The sequence below is a fragment of the Salvelinus sp. IW2-2015 genome, linkage group LG33, assembly GCF_002910315.2.
Source record: "Salvelinus sp. IW2-2015 linkage group LG33, ASM291031v2, whole genome shotgun sequence".
NCBI classification, from domain to species: Eukaryota; Metazoa; Chordata; class Actinopteri; order Salmoniformes; family Salmonidae; genus Salvelinus; species Salvelinus sp. IW2-2015.
This window is the reverse complement of record NC_036872.1, coordinates 31,506,216-31,528,465: the sequence shown is the minus strand read 5'-3', so window position 1 is coordinate 31,528,465 and position 22,250 is coordinate 31,506,216. Positions and strand designations below refer to the sequence as shown.

The following is a 22,250-nucleotide window of genomic DNA, read 5'->3' as shown; positions in this document are numbered from 1 at the left end:
TCTTTCTCCTAGGCACGGCAGAGGTGTGGTTGGTTGTCAAGCTTGGAGGTGGTGTGAGGATACCTGGGGTGGGGACACAAGTTGTGTGTGTGTGAGAGTGTGTACTGCCGGGTGTGTGTTCTCCATCGTGGGGTGGTTACGGTGAGTGCAGATGTGTCGGTCCTCAGGTGGAATGTTCAGGCTGAGAGATGTGGAGTTCTCCTCTGGCTTCGAGCTATGTTGTGCGAGATCTGACATTTATGAATTTAACTGAACCATGTTTCATTGAAAAGATTGCATACTACTGGTGCTAATCTAACCCTGTTCTCTATTAATCTAAACACACTGGTCGTCTTCAGTGAATTCTAACCACTGTGTCTTCAGTAATTAACCATGTGCTCTTCATAATCTAACCACTGTCGTTTTCAGTAATCTAACCAAGGTCGTGTTCATAATCTAACCACGGTCGTTCTTCACGTCTTCAAATCTAACCAGTGTCGTCTTCGTATCTAGACACGTTCGTCTTCATACTAACCACGGTCGTCTTCATAGTGCTAACCACAGGTCGTCTTCATAATGGCTAACCACGGTGTCTTTCATTAAGCTAGCCACGGGTCGTCTTATAATCTAACAATCTAACCACGGTCGTCTTCATAATCTAACCACGGTCGTCTTCATAATCTAACCACGGTCGTCTTCATAATCTAACCACGGTCGTCTTCATAATTTTAACACGGTCGTCTATCCTCTTTTCTAGGGTATGTCTCTGAACTTGGAGCCTGACAATGTTGGTGTTGTGGTGTTCGGTAATGACAAGCTGATCAAAGAGGGCGACATCGTGAAGAGGACTGGTGCCATCGTGGACGTGCCAGTTGGTGAAGAGTTGCTGGGTCGCGTGGTGGATGCATTGGGCAATGCCATCGATGGAAAGGTGAGGGCAGATTTGTAAAAAACTAAATTGTGAAGTTAATTGCTAGTTCTAGTTATTAGAATAGGACTTTTGTCCATTGAGTATTAATGTGAAATAGAAATGTATTTTTATACTCAAACCCCTTGAACACCACATAAGAAACAGGATCCCCTGTATGATCCTTTCGGATCTAGGCCGAGTCCTTGGGTTGTGATTAGAGGTTGACTACAGCATGTGTGCATATCAGGTCTGATCAGAATGGCATTAACCCTTCCCTGTCCCTCAGGGTCCTCTTGGGTCTAGCATCCGTAGGCGTGTGGGTCTGAAGGCCCCTGGCATCATCCCCCGTATCTCTGTGAAGGAACCGATGCAGACTGGCATCAAGGCCGTGGACAGCCTGGTGCCCATTGGGCGTGGCCAGCGTGAGCTGATCATCGGTGACCGGCAGACTGGGTAAACACAGATGGCCAGATGCCATCTTAGAAAATGCCTTTATTCCTTTAGTAGGGCTAACCTAGGATTGAGAATAGAGGTCGTCTGATTAATCGGCATGGCTGATTTTAAGTTTTCATAACAATCGGTAATCTGCAATTTTGGATGCTGATTGCACTCCGAGGAGACTGGGTGGCAGGCTTGACCACCTGTTACGAGTGCAGCAAGGTGCCAAGGTAAYTTGCTAGCTAGCATTAAACTTCTTATAAAAAAAGCAATCTTAACATAATCACTAGTTAAATACACATGGTTGATGATATTACTAGTTTAACTAGCTTGTCCTGCGTTGCAAATGATCAATGTGGTGCCTGTTAATTTATCATTGAATCACAACCTACTTCGCCGAACGGGTGATTTAACAAGCGCATGGGTGAAAAAAGTACTGTCGTTGCAGCAATGTACCTAACCACAAACATCAATGCCTTTCTAAAAATCAATATACAAGTATATTTTTTTWAAACCTGKACATTTAGGTAAAACAAATTAATGTTTGCAGGCAATATTACATTTACATTACATTTAAGTCATTTAGCAGACGCTCTTATCCAGAGCGACTTACAAATTGGTGCATTCACCTTATGATATCCAGTGGAACAACCACTTTACAATAAGTGCATTCTAACTCTTTTAAGGGGGGGGTTAGAAGGATTACTTATCCTATCCTAGGTATTCCTTAAGAGGTGGGGTTTCAGGTGTCTCCGGAAGGTGGTGATTGACTCCGCTGACCTGGCGTCGTGAGGGAGTTTGTTCCACCATTGGGGTGCCAGAGACAGCGAACAGTTTTGACTGGGCTGAGCGGGAACTGTACTTCCTCAGAGGTAGGGAGGCGAGCAGGCCAGAGGTGAAGAACGCAGTGCCCTTGTTTGGGTGTAGGGCCTGATCAGAGCCTGAAGGTACGGAGGTGCCGTTCCCCTCACAGCTCCGTAGGCAAGCACCATGGTCTTGTAGCGGATGCGAGCTTCAACTGGAAGCCAGTGAGAGAGCGGAGGAGCGGGGTGACGTGAGAGAACTTGGGAAAGTTGAACACCAGACGGGCTGCGGCGTTCTGGATGAGTTGTAGGGGTTAATGGCACAGGCAGGGAGCCCAGCCAACAGCGAGTTGCAGTAATCCAGACGGGAGATGACAAGTGCCTGGATTAGGACCTGCGCCGCTTCCTGCTGAGGCAGGGTCGTACCTGCGAATGTTGTAGAGCATGAACCTACAGGAACGGGTCACCGCCTTGATGTTAGTTGAAACGACAGGGTGTTGTCCAGGATCACGCCAAGGTTCTTTAGCACTCTGGGAGGAGGACACAATGGAGTTGTCAACCGTGATGGCGAGATCATGGAACGGGCAGTCCTTCCCCGGGAGGAAGAGCAGCTCCGTCTTGCCGAGGTTCAGCTTGAGGTGGTGATCCGTCATCCACACTGACATGTCTGCCAGACATGCAGAGATGCGATTCACCACCTGGTTATCAGAGGGGGGAAAGGAGAAGATTATTGTGTGTCGTCTGCATAGCAATGATAGGAGAGACCATGTGAGGATATGACAGAGCCAAGTGACTTGGTGTATAGCGAGAATAGGAGAGGGCCTAGAACAGAGCCCTGGGGGACACCAGTGGTGAGAGCACGTGGTGCGGAGACAGATTCTTCACCACGCCACCTGGTAGGAGCGACCTGTCAGGTAGGACGCAATCCAAGCGTGGCCGCGCCGGAGATGCCCAGCTCGGAGAGGGTGGAGAGGAGGATCTGATGGTTCACAGTATCAAAGGCAGCCGATAGGTCTAGAAGGATGAGAGCAGAGGAGAGAGAGTTAGCTTTAGCAGTGCGGAGCGCCTCCGTGACACAGAGGAGCAGTCTCAGTTGAATGACTAGTCTGGAAACCTGACTGATTTGGATCAAGAAGGTCATTCTGAGAGAGATACAGGGAGAGCTGGCCAAGGACGGCACGTTCAAGAGTTTTGGAGAGAAAAGAAAGAAGGGATACTGGTCTGTAGTTGTTGACATCGGAGGGATCGAGTGTAGGTTTTTTTCAGAAGGGGTGCAACTCTCGCTCTCTTGAAGACGGAGGGACGTAGCCAGCGGTCAAGGATGAGTTGATGAGCGAGGTGGGTAAGGGAGGAAGGTCTCCGGAAATGGTCTGGAGAAGAGAGGAGGGGATAGGGTCAAGCGGGCAGGTTGTTGGGCGGCGGCCGTCACAAGACACGAGATTTCATCTGGAAGAGAGGGGAGAAAGAGGTCAAGCACAGGGTAGGGCAGTGTGAGCAGAACCAGCTGTGTTCGTTTGACTTAGCAAACGAGGATCGGATGTCGTCGACCTTCTTTTCAAAATGGTTGACGAAGTCATCAGCAGAGAGGGAGGAGGGGGAGGAGGGGAGGGAGGATTCAGGAGGGAGGAGAAGGTGGCAAAGAGCTTCCTAGGGTTAGAGGCAGATGCTTGGAATTTAGAGTGGTAGAAATTGGCTTTAGCAGCAGAGACAGAAGAGGAGAATGTAGAGAGGAGGGAGTGAAAGGATGCCAGGTCCGCAGGGAGGCGAGTTTTCCTCCATTTCCGCTCGGCTGCCCGGAGCCCTGTTCTGTGAGCTCGCAATGAGTCGTCGAGCCACGGAGCAGGAGGGGAGGACCGAGCCGGCCTGGAGGATAGGGGACATAGAGTCAAAGGATGCAGAAAGGAGGGAGAGGGTTGAGGAGGCAGAATCAGGAGATAGGTTGGAGAAGGTTGAGCAGAGGGAAGAGATGATAGGATGGAAGAGGAGAGAGTAGCGGGGGAGAGAGAGCGAAGGTTGGGACGGCGCGATACACATCCGAGTAGGGGCAGTGTGGGAAGTGTTGGATGAGAGCGAGAGGGAAAAGGATACAAGTAGTGGTCGGAGACTTGGAGGGGAGTTGCAATGAGATTAGTGGAAGAAACAGCATCTAGTAAAGATGAGGTCAAGCGTATTGCCTGCCTTGTGAGTAGGGGGGGAAGGTGGAGAGGGTGAGGTCAAAAGAGGAGAGGAGTGCGAAGAAGGAGGCAGAGAGGAATGAGTCAAAGGTAGACGTGGGGAGGTTAAAGTCACCCAGAACTGTGAGAGGTGAGCCATCCTCAGGAAAGGAACTTATCAGGGCGTCAAGCTCATTGATGAACTCTCCAAGGGAACCTGGAGGGCGATAAATGATAATAATAATAATATTAATAATAATAATGATATTAACTATGGAAATTGCATGCAATGAACGCAAGAGAAGTGAGTCAAAGTAAATGCAGCAGTTTGGGCCGCCTGGCTCGTTGCGAACTGTGTGAAGACCATTTTTTCCTAACAAAGACCGTAATTAATTTGCCAGAATTTCACATAATTATGACATAACATATAAGATTGTGCAATGTAACAGCAATATTTAGACTTATGGATGCCACCCGTTCAATAAAATACTGAAAGGTTCCGTATTTCACTGAAAGAATAAACGTTTTGTTTTCGAAATAATCATTTCCGGATTTGACCATATTAATGACCTACTTGTGTGTATTTGTGTGTTTATTATATTATAATTAAGTCTTTGATAGAGCAGTCTGACTGAGCGGTGGTAGGCAGCATCAGGCTCGTAAGCATTCATTCAAACAGCACTTTCCTGTGTTTGCCAGCATCTATTTGCAATGCTTTAAGCACAGCGCTGTTTATGACTTCAAGCCTATCAACTCCCGAGATTAGGCTGGCAATACTGTAGTGCCTATAAGAACATCCAATAGTCAAAGTCAATACTGTAGTGCCTATAAGAACATCCAATAGTCAAAGTCAATACTAAAGTGCCTATAAGAACATCCAATAGTCAAAGGTATGTGAAATACAAATGGTATTGTTACGAATCCCTTTGGCTCTACAGTCTAGGGGGGGTGGCAACGAGACCCGTAACATAACTCATGCAAATTATAACAGTGAAAAAGTAACAGTGAGAACAAATAACCACAGACAACATAAATCTACCGTCAAACACTCATGGTTTATTTGTAAACACACAGTAAAAGGGGCTGAGCTGGAACCAAGGAAAGAAACAAATATCCAAAAACACCCCTAAGCTAGACTAGCCTACTTCAATACAGCTAACTAACCAACCAAAAATACAGTGGGTGTTCCGCCCAGTTCTAACTAGTGTTCTTAGACAAAGTATTCCTACGGGTAGTGTATGCCCATGGGCGACTTGTCTTGGTACCCCCTTTTCCCACCATCAAACAAACAGTCAAACACCATAACAAAACAATACTCACAGGGTAACGGACAAAGTGACATGTAGTTGCTAAACCAAACAAGAGATCTACAGAGATGGCATGACAGAGAAATTGAGCTCCAGAGAGAACAACTGAAAGGGTTTTTAAACCAAGGGAATGTGATTGGGTAAGAGAAAAGGAGCAAGTGTCTTCTGATTAGCGACTGATTGGGGAATGATTGTCACCTGTGAGGGGAGAAGGAGAGAAAATAAATACACATAGGATACACACAATATACCTGTATCCGTAACAGGTATAGAGAGAAATAGTCCTATAATAACTACAACCTAAAACTTCTTAACTGGGAATATTGAAGACTCATGTTTAAAAGGAACCACCAGCTTTCACATGTTCTCATGTTCTGAGTAAGGAACTTAAATGTTAGCTTTTTTTACATGGCACATATTGCACTTTTACTTTCTTCCCCAACACTGTTTTTGCATTATTTAAACCAAATTGAACATGCTTCATTATTTGAGACTAAATTGATTTTTATTAATGTATTATATTAAGTTAAAATAAGTGTTCGTTCAGTATTGTTGTGATTGTCATTATTACGAATATATAAAAATCGTCCGGTTAATCGTTATCGGCTTTTTTTGGTCCTCCAATAATCGGTATCGGTGTTGAAAAATCATAATCGGTCGACCTCTAATTGAGAATATGGATGTATAATAAATAAACAGTTGTGTTAAATTCTACCATGCTAATTTAATTAGCTTTTTCCATGAAGGTAGAAAACTATTTCAACTAGAGGTCAACCGATTATGATTTTTCAACAGCGATACCGATTATTGGAGGACCAAAAAAAGCCTATAACGATTAATCGGCCAATTATTTTTTTCGTGTGTGTAACAATGAGAATTAAAACAATACTCAATGACACTTATTTTAACTTATTATAGTACATAAATAAAATATGTTTAGTCTCAAATAAATAATGAAACCTGTTCAATTTGGTTTAAATAATGCAAAAACACACTGTTGGAGAAGAAAGTAAAAGTGCAATATGTGCCATGTAAAAAAGCTAACTTTGGGTAAGTTCCTTGCTCAGAATATGAAAGCTGGTGGTTCAATATTCCCAGTTAAGAAGTTTTAGGTTGTAGTTTATTATAGGAATTATGACGTGTCGGCTATTTCTCTCTATACCACTTGTATTTCATATACCTTTGACTATTGGATGTTCTAATCGGCACCTTAGTATTGCCAGCCTAATCTCAGGAGTTGATAGGCTTAAAGTCATAAACAGCGCTGTGAAGCAAGCATTGCTAAGAGCTSCTGGCAAACACAGGAAAGTTTGAATGAATYCTTACGAGCCTGCTGCTGCCTACCACCGCTCAGTCAGACTGCTCTATCAAAGCATAGACCCAATTATAATAAACACAGAAATACGAGCCGTTGGTTATTAATATGGTCAAATTCAGGAACTCATTTAGAAAACAAAACATATATTCTTTCAGTGAAACACGGAACCGTTCTGTATTTTATCGAACGGGCGGCAACCCTAAGTCTAAATATTGTGTTACATTGCACAACCTTCAATGTTAGTCATGATTATGTAAAATTCTGGCAAATTAGTTCACAATGGGCCAGGCGGCCCAAACTGTTGCATATACCCTGACTCTGCTTGCAATGAACGCAAGAGAAGTGACACAATTTACCAAGTTAATATTGCCTGCTAACATGAATTTCTTAACTAAATATGCAGGTTTAAAAAATATACTTCTGTGTTTTGATTTTAAGAAAGGCATTGATGTTTATGGTTAGGTACATTCGTGCAACGATTGTGCTTTTTTCGCAAATGCGCTTTTGTTAAATCATCCCCCGTTTGGCGAAGTAGGCTGTGATTCGATGATGAATTAACAGGCACCGCATTGATTACATGCAACGCAGGACAAGCTAGTTAACTACACATGGTTGACAATATTACTAGGTTAACTAGTGAAGATTGATTGATTGTTAAAAAAAAAAAAGAAGTTTAATGCTAGCTAGCAACTTATCTTGACTCTGTGCTGCACTCGCGTAACAGGTGGTCAGCCTGCCACGCAGTTTCCTTGTGGAATGCAATGTAATCGGCCGTAATCGGCGTCCAAAACCGATTGTTATGAAAACTTGAGATGGGCCCCAATTAATCCTTCGACTTCTAATTTCAACCAATTGCTATTGCCTTTCATTCTACTTAGAAACCATGCCTTTATAATTGCAGTAATTATTAGCTATGATATGAGTCATCTTTCCATTCTACTGCTGCCTCTTTTCAGATTTAATTCCCCAGACACTCCAGAGCACAAGTATACCAGCACAGTAATCTAATACAAATTCCTTTTCCAATCTAACAGCAAAACCGCTATTGCCATTGACACCATCATCAACCAGCGACGTTTCAACGAAGGCAAAGATGAGAAGAAGAAGCTGTACTGTATCTACGTTGCCATTGGCCAGAAGAGATCAACTGTGGCGCAGCTGGTGAAGAGGTTGACTGATGCTGATGCTATGAAGTACACCATTGTGGTTTCTGCTACAGCCTCTGATGCTGCTCCCCTGCAGTACTTGGCCCCCTACTCAGGCTGCTCCATGGGAGAATTCTTCAGGGACAACGGCAAGCATGGCCTCATCATCTATGATGATTTATCCAAGCAGGTGAGAAGGGGAAGTTGGGGCTGAGTGGAGTCTTGAGTGTGATGCTACTTCATGGAGGGAAAAAATAATGGAACTGGGCTCGCACAGTGACTTCATCCATGTTCAACAGCTGTATTCCTTCCCTCCCTACTCTCCAGGCTGTAGCCTACCGTCAGATGTCCCTGCTGCTGCGTCGTCCCCCCGGTCGTGAGGCCTACCCCGGTGATGTGTTCTACCTGCACTCCCGTCTGCTGGAGAGGGCCGCCAAGATGCACGACAATTTTGGCGGCGGCTCCCTGACCGCTCTGCCCGTCATTGAGACCCAGGCCGGAGACGTGTCTGCTTACATCCCTACCAACGTCATCTCAATCACTGATGGACAGGTGGGTGTGATGTGGATGGATGTAATTTCCAGTCAACATGTCAAAGATTAATGTAATCCCTAAACAGAGGTGTGCTCTCTCCCCGGCAGATCTTCTTGGAGACTGAGTTGTTCTACAAAGGTATCCGCCCAGCCATCAACGTGGGTCTGTCTGTGTCCAGAGTTGGATCAGCTGCCCAGACCAAGGCCATGAAGCAGGTACGAACTGTGGTTCTGAAGGAGACTGTCTTAGGATAAATGCAGAGCAACTTCCTTGCAGTTCATCAGTTAGCCCACAGTATATATATATTTTTTAACTTGAATCGGTCTCCTAAATCCATGATGTATATGGTCCTTTCTGTGTAGGTGGCTGGTACCATGAAGCTGGAGCTGGCCCAGTACCGTGAGGTCGCTGCTTTCGCCCAGTTCGGCTCTGACCTGGACGCTGCCACCCAGCAACTGCTCAACAGGGGCGTCCGTCTCACCGAGCTGCTTAAGCAGGGACAGTACTGTGAGTGTCGCCACCAGTATGCTAAAAGTTTAACATTTGTTGTCCGCAAGGCCCACCATTTTTATTTAAATGTATTTCTTTCCCTCCCGTAGGCCCAATGGCCATTGAGGAGCAGGTGACCGTCATCTACGCCGGTGTCAGAGGTCACTTGGACAAGCTGGACCCTTCCAAGATCACCAGGTTTGAGAAGGCCTTCCTTGGGCACATCCTCAGCCAACACCAGGAGCTGCTCACCACAATCAGGTAACACGCATGGGACTACCAGAATGATCTGAGTTATAAGTCAACAGTGGTTGATGTTAAAATGGAAACATGCGTTGATATACACTTCATCTGAACTGATGGGACTCCCTTGTTTCTTTCCAGGACTGATGGCATGATCTCACCGACAGCTGATGCCAAACTGAAGGAGATTGTGTTGACCTTCCTCTCCAGCTTTGAATAATGTGTGAAACTGCTCCTGGTCCTTCAGTGTGCTTGCTACTTGTCTCGGCCCCCGTTGTCCTAATATTATATGTATGTGAGCTACTGAAGGCCAGAACCTCCATGTACAGATTTCTCCAAAGAAGAAATAAAATTTMACCACCCTGGAGAGCTGTGGTAAAATGTGACTTTATGGTAGGGTGTGCAGGTCCAGCATATTTTCTACTTGGAAGGGTATAAATGATCATGTGAGAAATAAAGGAGAATCCCTGCATTCTGTTCTGTTGCAGTGATGTTTCACCCACTGGGGGTCTTAATATACTAAAACTACCCTAAATACAGTATCTTAACTTCGTTCATGAATTTCACTTTCATCTTGTTAGAATTAAAACATGGTGGTCTCAAAATATATAAATTTAACAGGACATGAATTGTCATTCTTGCGCCTCGTGAAAAATGCAGCGCATTCAGTCAAGCATGGCGCATTTCAGAATTTATTTAAATAAATCTATGGCTTTGAACCCTTGTGTGGTGTTCATGTTTTTATTTTTCACACAATGTTGGCAGGTCTGGACCCASAACATTATTGGGTTTATAAAACGATACAGCATAATTTATGTAAAATTACTTAATGTTGACTTATCAATTACAGCAATATAGACAGCATACATAGTTAATATTAGCTGTTCACCTCTGCTAGATCACATTTATCAATAGCACTATTTTGTTTTTGTAAACCAATCTATTATAAGTAAGACATGGGTGGAATGATTCATGTTTATCTTGAACAAATATAAATTAAATGAGGTTTTCAGCACTTGATTATTGCTTTGAACTGAACAAATTGGAAGGACAAATTTTACTTAGTATTTTATGGAAATATTAAATGAGCCCCATTGAAAATGCATTAAAGCTGCAAATCTATTCCTTTCACTTGAAACATCAACAGTTAATACAAAAACTCCCGGMCTAAAATGTGAACTCAACTTGAACAGGGAACCGAGCAGAATCATTTCAGTTTGAGACAAAAAATATAGTATTTGTTATACATACTACATTACTAGCCTGTGTAACACTAGTTGTGTTTACATTCCACACAGTATCCATTTTTTCAGATTCTAATATGCCAAACATGGCATGGAGAGTGGAATATTAGTGTCTTTCTGTCCTTGGGTCCACACACATCGCAACGCTTCTAGTTGCTACCGGCTCCAATCTAGAATGATGAAAACACTTAGTGAGATGTTAGTAACATTCCTGAACTCACTCACATAGTTACAGCAAGCCAAGGTAGGAGAGTCAGACACACACACACATACTTCCGGTATTGGAGTTGTTGCTTCTGTGGGTCGGGCGGATGGGCCACCAGCATCCTCACGATGGCTGCAGAAGCTGGGGTCCTTGGGATATGTTGCTTCCTCTGGATTTGAGGTCTTACCAATGCCTTGCCCAGCTCCTCGAGAAAGAGCCGTCTCCTCTGGAGCTTCCCTCTGGAGCTTCCCTCTGTTCCAATCTGGGTTCAACGCCATCCAGATGACAAACGCGTCGTATGCCAAGATGTTGAATATCACAAGTGGCCAGTGTAGGGTTCTACTTTTGCAGCTGTAGCCAGTCACCAGCTTATCTAAATTGTCCACCCCTCCATTTGTGGAATTGTAATCCATTATGATTTCTGTTTTTTGATGTTCCTGGCCACAGATTCTCCCATCCCTATGCAGCATACTCATGAGTACCATATTTTTGCCTTTGGCACGTAGGACACTCGGGACGTGTCGGCCGTGAACACAAACTTAGAGGAATTGTTAGGCCTGTTCCGTGTATTCATCAGCTGAGGTGAGAGTTCTGGCTTGCTTTTTTATACTGTTCCTACCATCGTCAGCTTCCTCTTGAGGAGCTTCTGTCCCAGCTTGTGCGAAGTAAAAAAGTTATTGCAGGTGATGTGACCACGGAGTCCCTGTGTAACGTCCAGAACAACCCGTATCCCTTGGTTCTTCTCAGGGTCTCCTCCATCTGGCTTCCCCGTATACACTTGCAAGTTCCATGCATATGATGGAGTATCACAGGTAGCCCAGATCTTGATTTCATATTTTGTGGGTTTAGACAGTATGTACTGCCTGAAGGGGCAGCGACCCATAAATGGCATAAGCTGTAATAATAATGTTGGGCGCAGGGCTGCTGACGGGCTGGTTCTGGGTCTGGCTGAGGGTCAATCTCATCTTCTTCCAACTCACTGTCAGACTCTATTTGGAAAATTCTTCACCTCCAAAGTGGAAGACACTCCTTCCACACTAGCTTCTCTCTCTGCGAGAGGCCCTCTGAGTAGAGATTATTTTTGCCATACTGACTGATTGTGGTAAGGAGACACACATGCAAAGCTATTTATTTGTTGTGTCCCTACCCTATTTGCACTTGGCTGGGGTAGATTGTGGGAAAATATTGCATTTTTTACAATGTATCCAAATAATGTATTGAAATAATGTATTGTAGTAACATTCTGCAGGTTCCCGCAAGACATTGTGTAGTTTCAKACACTACAAAGGGTAAAGAGTGCGAGAAAAGCAGGAGACAGGCAGACAGGCAGACAGGCAGGGAGACAGACAGGTTCTTGGTGCTATGTTGAAACAGCAGGCCCAGGGAGGAGGAAGACTGAGTGAAGGCATACAGCAAACCTTTTTGTTTAATTTTTACTTGTTTTCACCTACAGACACACTTTTCCACACTTTTATTACACTCGGGTCCAGTGGACCCGAACACCACATATGTAATATAAATGTGTAGGGGGGTGCACAGTGTACACTCAATGAAAATGTGTTATTTTACATGTTATTCACAGAAAATGAGCCAAGGCCAATGAGTCTCATTCATTGTATCATTTTTCTTTCAGTAAACATTAAAAATGGGTCCCACAGACCCAAACACCACACAAGGGTTAAATACAGTTGCTGCAATGTCTATTGGGTAGTTCCTGTCAGGGCTCATGTGTAAAAATGTCTGTAAAGCAGGAATGGTGGGTGTTACTTGTTTGATACAATGGAAGTAAAGGTATCCACATTTATTGTAAAACTCTTGCTATCACGTTTCCCATATCTAGTACAGCTCTTTGAACATTAATCTGGACCAATACGGCTCTGCTTTCGTTTTGATTCATTCAACATGGCAAGTCCTAGTCGGCACATTGTGAGAACTGTATTACTCTGATTTGACCTTGCATTCCAAATGTTTTGAATAGATGCAGTTTTACTCTTGAACATGGAATCTGTCAAATCCTTTGCTAACGTCATCCATTTGCCTCTCTGTAACCACATACTGCAATGCTACTTTTCTCCACCAGAGGGTAGTAGTTAGCCTGGCTAACATTCCACTCCTTGCCAGTGCCACTCCTGTCATTTACTAAATGACAGGAGTGGAATGTTAGCTAAAAAGACAGGTGGTTTTGTATTTGTATTTATTAGGGATCCCCACTTGCTGCTTTTTTCAATCTGATTCTACTGCTTGAATCAGTTACCTGATGTGGAATAGAGTTCCATGTAATCATGGCTCTATGTAGTACTGTGCGCCTCCCATAGTCTGTTCTGGACTTGGGGATTGTGAAGAGACCTCTGGTGTCAATCTCTACTCCAACTTTGAGCCATGAGAGATTGACATGCATATTATTAATGCTAGCTCTCTGTGTACATTTAAGGGCCAGCCGTGCTGCCCTGTTCTGAGACGATTGTAATTTTCCTAAATCCCTCTTTGTGGCACTTGACCACATGACTGAACAGTAGTCCAGGTGCAACAAAACTAGGGCTTGTAGGACCTGCCTTGTTGATGGTGTTGTTAAGAAGGCAGAGCAGAGCTTTATTATGGTTATACTTCTCCCCATCTTAGCTACTCTTGTATCAACATGTAGTTGGTCTTCTGGTTGACTTCACTTCAGGAGTGCAGGCAATATCATCTATATAACAAACATGAGAAATGTCTGGTATTTTATTTTTTAACTTTTGCACTCAAACTGTTCTAAACATTAAGTTGTGTATTTTAGAGTATGTCCCTAGTTGATTCATTTGAACAGTTCCGTTGTAGAATGCATCACCCAAAGCATCCCTCATTGTTTGGCAAGAGGGAAAGAGCAACATGTGACAGTTTGAATGGGGCTTCTGTCAAAGAGGACTATTGTCTGGGTCAAAATAGTCTCGTTCCCAGCCGTGTGTACCACTATTATCCGGGTCAGAACAACAATGTGTGACAAAGGAAAAACCAAAAGAGGCATCCCGGTGTCAGACATTGTTGCATTTCGTACTAAGGTGATGCTGGGTATATAAAAAAAAATCTAATCACAATTTACCATGAGTGAGTCCAACATAAAATACAAAAAGCCAGTGGAAATGTATGTTTTTTTGCATTTAGTACCCTGCACCTGGAACTTCAATTAGTCCAGACAGACCTTATGTTTATGGTATTAAAAACAGCATATTTATACCACTTTACACATTTCACACATACTTTATTAACCATGTAATTAATATGTTATACCATGTAATACATGGAACACTTCAAACTTAACTGGTTCATCTTCTAGAGAGATATAGTAGTGTTGTATTTTATCCTAGATCTTTCTCAGACATGCACTGAGGCATGAGATCAGCTGTTTTGACCTTCTATTAAATCAACTAAACTATACCAGCTTTTATAGTCAGTTTCCAAATGCAAAAGTCACATGAACATAAATGTATGTGTCATGTGATCATTTCACATGAACATCACACGATGAACATGACGTTTCCTTCTATTCAATATCTTAGATTTTGTATGCAGTATATTTCCCTTTGTAGTCTCATGACAACATTGAATCAGAAAAATGTAATAATATCCTTTCAATACTATTAAAATAATCTCTTTGTAAGTTGTCATTCTCTGGATAGGTCCCCAATTAATCTTTAGTATTAAGCTCTACTTTGGTGAGAGGCTGTCCTTTAGAACATCACATATTGATTCACAGAGGAATAGAACATGCCTGGTAGGCTGGAAGGAACCAAATGGCTCCTCCTGTCACACAAAATAGAAGTGATCTTTTTTCAGACCAAAATCATAATGGAGAAAATCTGGGCCTCCATTAGGGCCCAGAGTGTTTCCTGGTCAGATCACAGGGCCAGGAAAAGTAATGGGACTTGAAAGTCATGTACAGGGTAGAGGAGAGCCCTAAAGCAGAAATCCCTCAACCTTATAACGCTCTGTAATTAGACATGGCATGAAGACATTGTTAAAATAGATCCCTAGCAGGTGATCATGCTGTTATCCAAACCATGCTATAATGTCCTTCTCTGAGTACCCAACAGGTAATAATTGCAGAGAGCAGGCCATACTGAAAGCCTGTAGCTRATACAGACAGTAAAAATGGTAGTACCTCACTGCTTAAGCGGTAATTTACGTAAAACATGTTTTTACCGGACAGCAACTAAGCACCGACAGCAGATGTTAGTTAAGGTGAATTATGGTGCAAGTTACATAAAAATGTGTTTGATTTGAATGTGATTTTGTTCTCATTTGCATGCCCATAGTTTATATGTTATATGCTGACAGTTGAGGACACACCCACATTGGGAAATGGGATGAACAACTGAGAGACAGAACACAAATATTTCCAGACTTGCGGTGAGTAGCCTACGCCTCTAGTCTGTATTGTGGCTTTTGAGCAGTCATTAGGAATATGTTCCTTGTGTTCAGACCTCACCCTGCCTTCCCTCCTGAGCCTCTGCGGCCCAGAGGCCCCACTTAAAGGGTCTCTTTTTGAAATGAGAGTTATGTCAATGGGACATCCTGGTTAATTAAAGGTTGAATAAATAACAAAAAGCAGCCTACCCAGGCTATTTGACAGGTATGGGTTTGGCCTTTCTGTATGGGTAGTTTCTGTCTCTGATGATCTCACAAAAACAATGCACATATTTCTACAGTTTACAAAATGTGGCTCAGACACAGCACTTTTCCTCGTACCAAAGAAGCCAAATGGAATGCCATCTTCCTTTATCTCAGATCACAGATACAGTTTTTACAACAGTACTTCAAAAAAGATGATGATTTCTACTATTGGACACATTTGTTAGGAGTTTGCAGGGAGCTTTGAGCAAGTAGCAGCAACAATCTGGCGAAGGGAGTATTAAAAAATATACACAGTACATAGTACATCATTTCAGATTTCAATAAGTCTCCAGGCTTTCATTTAAGCTTTGGGACAGTAAGGGTTCACAGATGTAAGATTTATTATTGGCCTGGCTGCACACCAGTGGAGGCTGCTGAGGGGAGGATGGCTCATTATAATGGCTGGAATGGAGTGTAATAAATGGAATGGAGTGAAGGGTATCAAACACATGAAAACCATTCCAGCCATTATTATGAGCCTTTCTCCCCTCAGCAGCCTCCACTGCTGCACACATGGACACTCTGCTCACTGTAACAACTGGGACTTCATTCATTTCAAACAAAAGCTTCAAACCAATGCAAACACAACAGCTCCAACAAACTCAGACCTCACAGCGTAAATGCAAAGACCAGAAACCCAATCCACGGATCATTAGCTCAACACACCCAGCCAAAGGAGACAGCCTAGGCAAGATCATTGGCTCTGAGAGGGCTAGGAGCTGTCTTCAGGGCTCYGGCAAAGTGACCACCACGACAGCCAATGCCAATGAACTGCAATGCATTGAAATAAATAACCATAGTCCTCCATAGCGGATGGCAGGTAGTGGTAGCTAGCTTAGCATGCTACTAGTCCTCCATGCGTTGTCTGCTACAGTAAGTCCATGTTGTGGGCAAAGCTTCAGTCTGTGCTTCCATAGTGGTTCTCATTATCTGGGTTGTCCTGGAGACTGGTTTCGGACGTCTCCTCTTCTATCTCTACTGGATCAACAGGCCTCTTGAAGAAGTCGGACGCATAGAACACCTGTGTTGATAGAGCAGAGAACATGATTTGTTTATACAATGGAGACAGAAACTGAGAAAACGACTTATGGTGATACAACCAAGAATGTGTGTGATGTTGTCTCTAAGGGAATGAGAATAAAAGGTTTGTTTGCTAATTCCTTTATGTGTTTATCCTAATTATGCCAGTGCCCTTGGTGGTAGCATGTTCATTGCTGTATTAAACCATAGCCTACAGCTAGCTACCCACCGTGAGTATTGCGACTATCGCCCCCTGCAGGAGGCCAGTAAGTACGTCACTCCAGTGGTGTTTGTAGTCAGAGATGCGCGACAGTCCCACGTAGATGGACATTGCAATCAGGAAGAACTGTATGGTGGGTCTGAGGAGCCTGGCCCACTCTGTCTGCAGTCTGGCCTGGACGTACAGCTACAAGAGGAAAAGAAGAAGGACACCGTCAACATCATGAAAGGGAGCTATTGCTCAGGGACGAAGGAACTGTTGTAGCCTCCCTGTATGTACTGTATGTAACAATTATCTACTATACTTACTGCAAGGAACAGCATACAGTACATAGAAAAAGATGAGTGACCAGAAAAGAAGGAAAGTCTGTAAAAACAAAAAGACAAAAGAGATTAGGGAAAGCTACAGCATGGCAAACACCTTTTGAGCTTGCATTTCCCAGTTAAGAGTTTTTCCATTTTGATTTTGTAGCAATGCCTTCTCTTGGGATGTATCCCAGGTTTTGAGATACAACCCTCGGAGCCCTTACTGTACCTGGCCTCATCTACCATATCCTTGTCCCCGGTACAGGTGAAGTTCTCGATGTAGCCTCCGGCCCTGCAGTTGATACGGTCCCACACAGGCTTACACACAGCCAGGAAGTGCGGCCGCAGTCGACCGATTGAGTACTTGGCAATATCCGTCAGTGATTGGCTAGCAGCAGCCCCGAATAGGAAGCTGGCCACTGCTTTATAAATGCGCGCCACGTAGTTAGTCCCCAAGGACGATTTGGTTTTGACACGAGTCATATAGACGCCAAGGCACTCACCACTGACTACCTGTAACAGCAAGAAAGCCATCTTTAACTGAGGTCAATTGAATATGTTAACATATTGTCTCATATAATTGCAGTTTTACCACAAACCTTTAAAACACACATGCCTGATATGTTGATGACATTTTGAAGAGAATATCTGAGAACAGGGCAGAAGTAATGACTTACCACAATCAGTGTGAAAGGGATCATGACTCCCCCCAGTAACTGATAGGATATGGTGTCCTCTTTCAGGGGGTATCTGATGGACTCATCATTACAGAAGAAACCCCTTTTGAAGGGATTGTGCTGAGGGGTGAGGATCGCAAAGGGAAGTCCAACTGGAGAGAGAAAGATAATCAGCAATAGTCTCCTTGTTCAAACTATCTTTTGTAATTCTGTACAACAAGCTTTTGACCAAATGTTTTTATCAAAAGTCACAGGAGAAATGAACTTGCTAGGCAAAACCTGATACAAAACAATAACCAAATAAGACGTGCTTGTTCATGTTTTCACTTGATTTGGTTAGTCCATTTCTCTCCATCCCGCTCACCTTACCAAATAGTCCAGCCATGGCCAAGTTAACAAATGAAGGTAAAAGTCAATATAATGGAGGAGGTAGAGTCTCCTAAATAACTAATAGAGTCCAGGATGTGAGTGGACAGCACATCAACTAACGATAACATGATTTGACAGAGTTGTCATGGAGATGCTGGCATGGATGTCTAAATGCTTCTAATAATGTCAGTCAGACTCACTCAGGCACACAGTCTAACTGACCTCTAGCAGTTAGGATCACTTTCTCACACTGCTCTGCTCTCATCTGATTTCTATCTCGCTCCTCTTATTCACTGTCCACAACATTAGGCCTTTACCAAGAGAAATATGGAAATCTAGGCCTAACTATCCAATGTGACACCAATGGGATATTACCCATTGGTAACCATTGTCAGAAGCCTGGCATTCTCAACAACACTAACAGAAAGATATAGAAGAGTCAGTGGGGGTGCTGCTGTGGCCCAGGAGTGGGGAATGCAGACAATGAAAGCAAATGCTGAAAAATAAGTCCAAAAGAGTAGCWGTAGAATTCCATGTCCTGATATCTCTTTCTGTCTCTCATGGTAAGCCCTCTCTCTCTTGTATCATTCATTTGCACACTGCAGAAGGCAGTACGGCCCACTGTTTCCATCGCACAGCGCATTTCATCAGCTTCTATGTTTAACAGAGTTTGTTGTAAGTTCAAAGTAGGTTTGCTGTTTCTTAAAATATCCTTCTATTCCCACTTCCAAACTTCACAGATACTTAATTTGCTGTTTGAATCACGCAGGTTACACAACCAGCAATTGTTCTAAGCATTAGAGTGTACGTGAATAGGAGTGCTTCAATTAGCTATCTATTCCACCCTCTGGCCAGATTCTGGCCAGTAAGGCACATTCCACTCCGTTGGCAGATTTCAGCCTAAATGAGATAACTAGCAGTCACAGGTCTTTGATTAGAGCTTGTCCTGTTATGTTGGGGGGTATGGACACCATATGCCATCCTTTGTAAAACATTCTGACTGCATCTAATTGATCACAAAGGGTGAAAAAAAATCCAGAACAACTCCAGCATAGAACATTGCTCAAAGGGTTTTAAAAGTGCCTCACTAGCCGCTAACCAAGTCACTCGTAGGCACAGATTTACCATCCTTTTAGCTTCATTTTAAGGACCATGATGTGAAATATAGAGATTTGGCAAAAGGGTAATCACCAAAACACAGGTTTTTAGAGGTTTGAGTTGTTTTGTGTTTTTGCCAAAAAATTCTGTGTAACTAAAGACGTTGCAGGATTTTGTGATTTTGTGTAACGAATGACAGCATGACACTACTATATTATGAGAGAAACAAGTTTGTTTATGTCATTGAGCAGAGATGGCCAACTATCTTAAAACATCCTAAAAATAAAAAATGTTCTCCCTCCTGCTTCCATATTTTAAAAAGCAAGGTTCCCTGGCACTTTTGTGTTGTCTAACAACTACTTAGTCACATAACTCTGACAAGTCTTGTCAAGACATCGTACTCAGTGTTGACCACATGAGTTCAAAGACTACAAAAACAATGGTCTTCTCGAAAACCATTACATGCGACCAAGACCCTTACCCAGAGTATCAAGACCCAGATCCAAACCGAGTTTAGATCAATACCAGTTGCGGACTTACKATTAGGCGGAAGAGGAAATTGCCTCAGGCCACACATCATTAAGGGGCTTCGTGAGCTGGACATAATAAAAAATAATAAAAACATAATTTTTCCGCTTGAAGCCCACAGATGCTATGCTGGATTTAATTGTATTTTTTTTGTCAATGAACTATACAAAATACTCTGTCACGTTAAAGTGGAAGAAAAAAAAATGAATGAAAAATAAAACACTAATATATCTTGATTACGTAAGTACACCTTGATTGTACAATATTTGCACATTGCTATTTTTTAAATTCTCCAAGCTCTGTCAAGATGGTTGTTGATCATTGCTAGACAGACATTCTCAAGTCTTGCCATAGATTGTCAAGCAGATTTAAGTCAAAGCTGTAACTACGCCACTCAGGAACATTCAATGTCGTCTTGATAAGCAACTTCATTGTATARTTGGCCTTGTGTTTTAGGTTATTGTCCTGCTGAAAGGTGAATTTCTCTCCCAGTGTCTGTTGGAAAGCAGACCGAACCAGGTTTTCCTCTGGGATTTTGCCTGTGCTTAGCTGTATTCCGTTTCTTTTCATAATTGAAAAAAACTCCCTTGTCCATGCCGATGACAAGCATACCCATAACATGATGCAGCCACCACCATGCTTGAAAATATGAAGAGTGGTACTCAACGATGTGTTGTGTTGGATTTGCCCCAAGGGGTCTGAATACATTCTGAAGCCACTGTAGGTCATTAAGGGGTCTGAATACATTCTGAAGCCACTGTAGGTCATTAAGGGGTCTGAATACATTCTTGAAAGCCCTGTAGGTCTTAAGGGGTCTGAAAACTTTCTGAAGCCACTGTAGGTCATTAAGGGGTCTGAATACTTTCTGAAGCCACTGTAGGTCATTAAGGGGTCTGAATACTTTGCTGAAAGCCACTGTAGGTCATTAAGGGGTCTGAATACATTCTGAAGCCACCGTAGGTCATTAAGGGGTCTGAATACTTTCTGAAGCCACTGTAGGTCATTAAGGGGTCTGAATACATTCTGAAGCCACTGTAGGTCATTAAGGGGTCTGAATACTTTCTGAAGCCACCGTAGGTCATTAAATGGTCTGAATACTTTCTGAAGCCACCGTAGGTCATTAAATGGTCTGACTACTTTCTGAAGCCACTGTAGGTCATTAAATGGTCTGAATACGACTACTGATAATGGAATGATCATTTTCTGGTTAAATGTAATAACTGGATTCAAGATTTACCCCTCTGACTCGCTTGTTTAATACACAACCAGAAGGTTATATTCAAATAAACTGTGCGGGTCTGAATGATCTCATACAATATAGGTTATAGGTATCGTTTCCCCAGAAAAACGGAGGTGGTGACTTTCCTCTGCATGCTATGTTAGGTTATAAGCTAAGTTTTAGCCTAGCTAAAACTAGAGCAAAGAGTTTTTTCCTGGTCAAGACATGGTAAAGAAAAACTCCTGGTTATTATATTATACAGTCTTACTGTGTGTTGTCTTGTATGCTATTATAACAGTGGTACTGACAACAGCAGTGTAGCCTATCTCTAGTGGATGAGAAATGGAATGAATCAGCAGCGAAATAGGACACCCATTCATTCAGACTTAGCAAAGCATATTTGCAATAAAGTTGTAATAAAGAGATACCTCAATGGGACTGGTGTTAAGGCTGCAGTTGGCTAGTGCAGAATAACTTCTCACAGAAAAGGGAACTATAGGCCATGACACTGCCAACAACAACTGTATAGTACGTAGGCTACATACCGAGGAAAAGACAGGTAACGTCGAGAAGGACGAGTGGGATTCTGCCAGTTTCAAACATGTTGCGTCTTGGGACTTCTGTCTGACAAATCCGTAAACTCGTGAGCGTTCGGCTGCTGTCGGCTTTCTTCCGGCGAGATGAGAGACAGTCTATCTGTCGAACATGCCTGGCTATTTGTAGAAAACAATTCAAAACTTCGTTTTTAATATTGTAGGTCTTAGCCTAAACCAAAAAAATAGGTAAACCAAACTGTTTCTGTTATCCCAGGGGAAACCGTAGACAGTCTAGTTTATGAACTACTCCTAAAACATGTACGTTTTCAATCCCTTACCCTTTAAAATTGTCACAGCCCAACTTCATAATAAACTGATTTTTCAGCGAAAGAAGCTCATAATCTTCTGGCCCGTCTCGTACGATGCTCCGGAAATAACACAGACAGGCCTCCAGTTGTGGTAATGATAGGCCTCCAGCTGTTGTATTGCTAGTGAAATGCAACAGCCGTCGCCCGATGCTCGACTCGCTCCATCCCCTCCCCTTTGCTATGGAAAGTTGAGGTAACGTCACTCTTGCTATTATTGGAAACTCCACGGCTAGAGGGTGGGAAAAGTGTTCAATGGAACAGCACCCAACATGATCAATTAATTTACTCTGATTATGTTGAAAAATTCTTAATAGAAGGATGATGATAACAGAGGTGTACATTTTTTCCATACATTTTTACAGGGGCGCAAGTTTCACTGGGGACGGGGTACATGTCCCCCCCACATTCTAAAATTGCATTTTTGTCCCCCCCACTTTTAGCATTGGAATGTGACAGTGGCAACCCATCATTCAGGGCCCCACCTTTTTCTCCCTG

The 22,250-nt window shown here is 43.0% G+C and overlaps 2 protein-coding genes across 2 annotated transcripts in view; one reads left to right on the top strand and one right to left on the bottom strand.

Moving 5' to 3' along the window:
• Nucleotides 1–10,038, top strand: part of LOC111957447 (ATP synthase subunit alpha, mitochondrial) — a 12,267-nt gene extending 2,229 nt beyond the window's left edge. The window contains exons 4-11 of the mRNA XM_023978272.2: nt 737–910; nt 1,176–1,342; nt 7,943–8,243; nt 8,381–8,605; nt 8,695–8,802; nt 8,950–9,094; nt 9,187–9,337; nt 9,461–10,038. Coding sequence (XP_023834040.1) covers nt 737–910; nt 1,176–1,342; nt 7,943–8,243; nt 8,381–8,605; nt 8,695–8,802; nt 8,950–9,094; nt 9,187–9,337; nt 9,461–9,539 — 1,350 coding nt within the window. The 3' untranslated portion in view covers nt 9,540–10,038. The remainder of the gene's footprint in view (nt 1–736; nt 911–1,175; nt 1,343–7,942; nt 8,244–8,380; nt 8,606–8,694; nt 8,803–8,949; nt 9,095–9,186; nt 9,338–9,460) is intronic.
• A 5,465-nt stretch (nt 10,039–15,503) lies between these two features.
• LOC111958007 (phospholipid phosphatase 1-like) lies at nt 15,504–21,917 on the bottom strand. The gene is made up of 7 exons (XM_023979170.2): nt 21,726–21,917; nt 21,397–21,564; nt 17,638–17,789; nt 17,190–17,473; nt 16,964–17,021; nt 16,665–16,841; nt 15,504–16,436 (listed from the first exon to the last, which is right to left on the bottom strand). Exons 2-7 carry the CDS (start codon nt 21,452–21,454, stop codon nt 16,314–16,316), a joined length of 852 nt encoding a protein of 283 aa, XP_023834938.1. The 5' UTR covers nt 21,455–21,564; nt 21,726–21,917; the 3' UTR covers nt 15,504–16,313.
• Nucleotides 21,918–22,250: the final 333 nt, after the last annotated feature.

Bases quoted from the DNA above. Each gene is read 5' to 3' on its own strand.
- LOC111958007 (XM_023979170.2), bottom strand. From the start codon at position 21,454: ATGTTTGAAACTGGCAGAATCCCACTCGTCCTTCTCGACGTTACCTGT. The intron at 17,474-17,637 runs GTAAGTCATTAC...TTGCTGTTACAG, and splicing joins TCCCTTTCACACTGATTGTG to GTAGTCAGTGGTGAGTGCCT. The intron at 16,437-16,664 runs GTGGGTAGCTAG...CTATCAACACAG, and splicing joins CGATAGTCGCAATACTCACG to GTGTTCTATGCGTCCGACTT.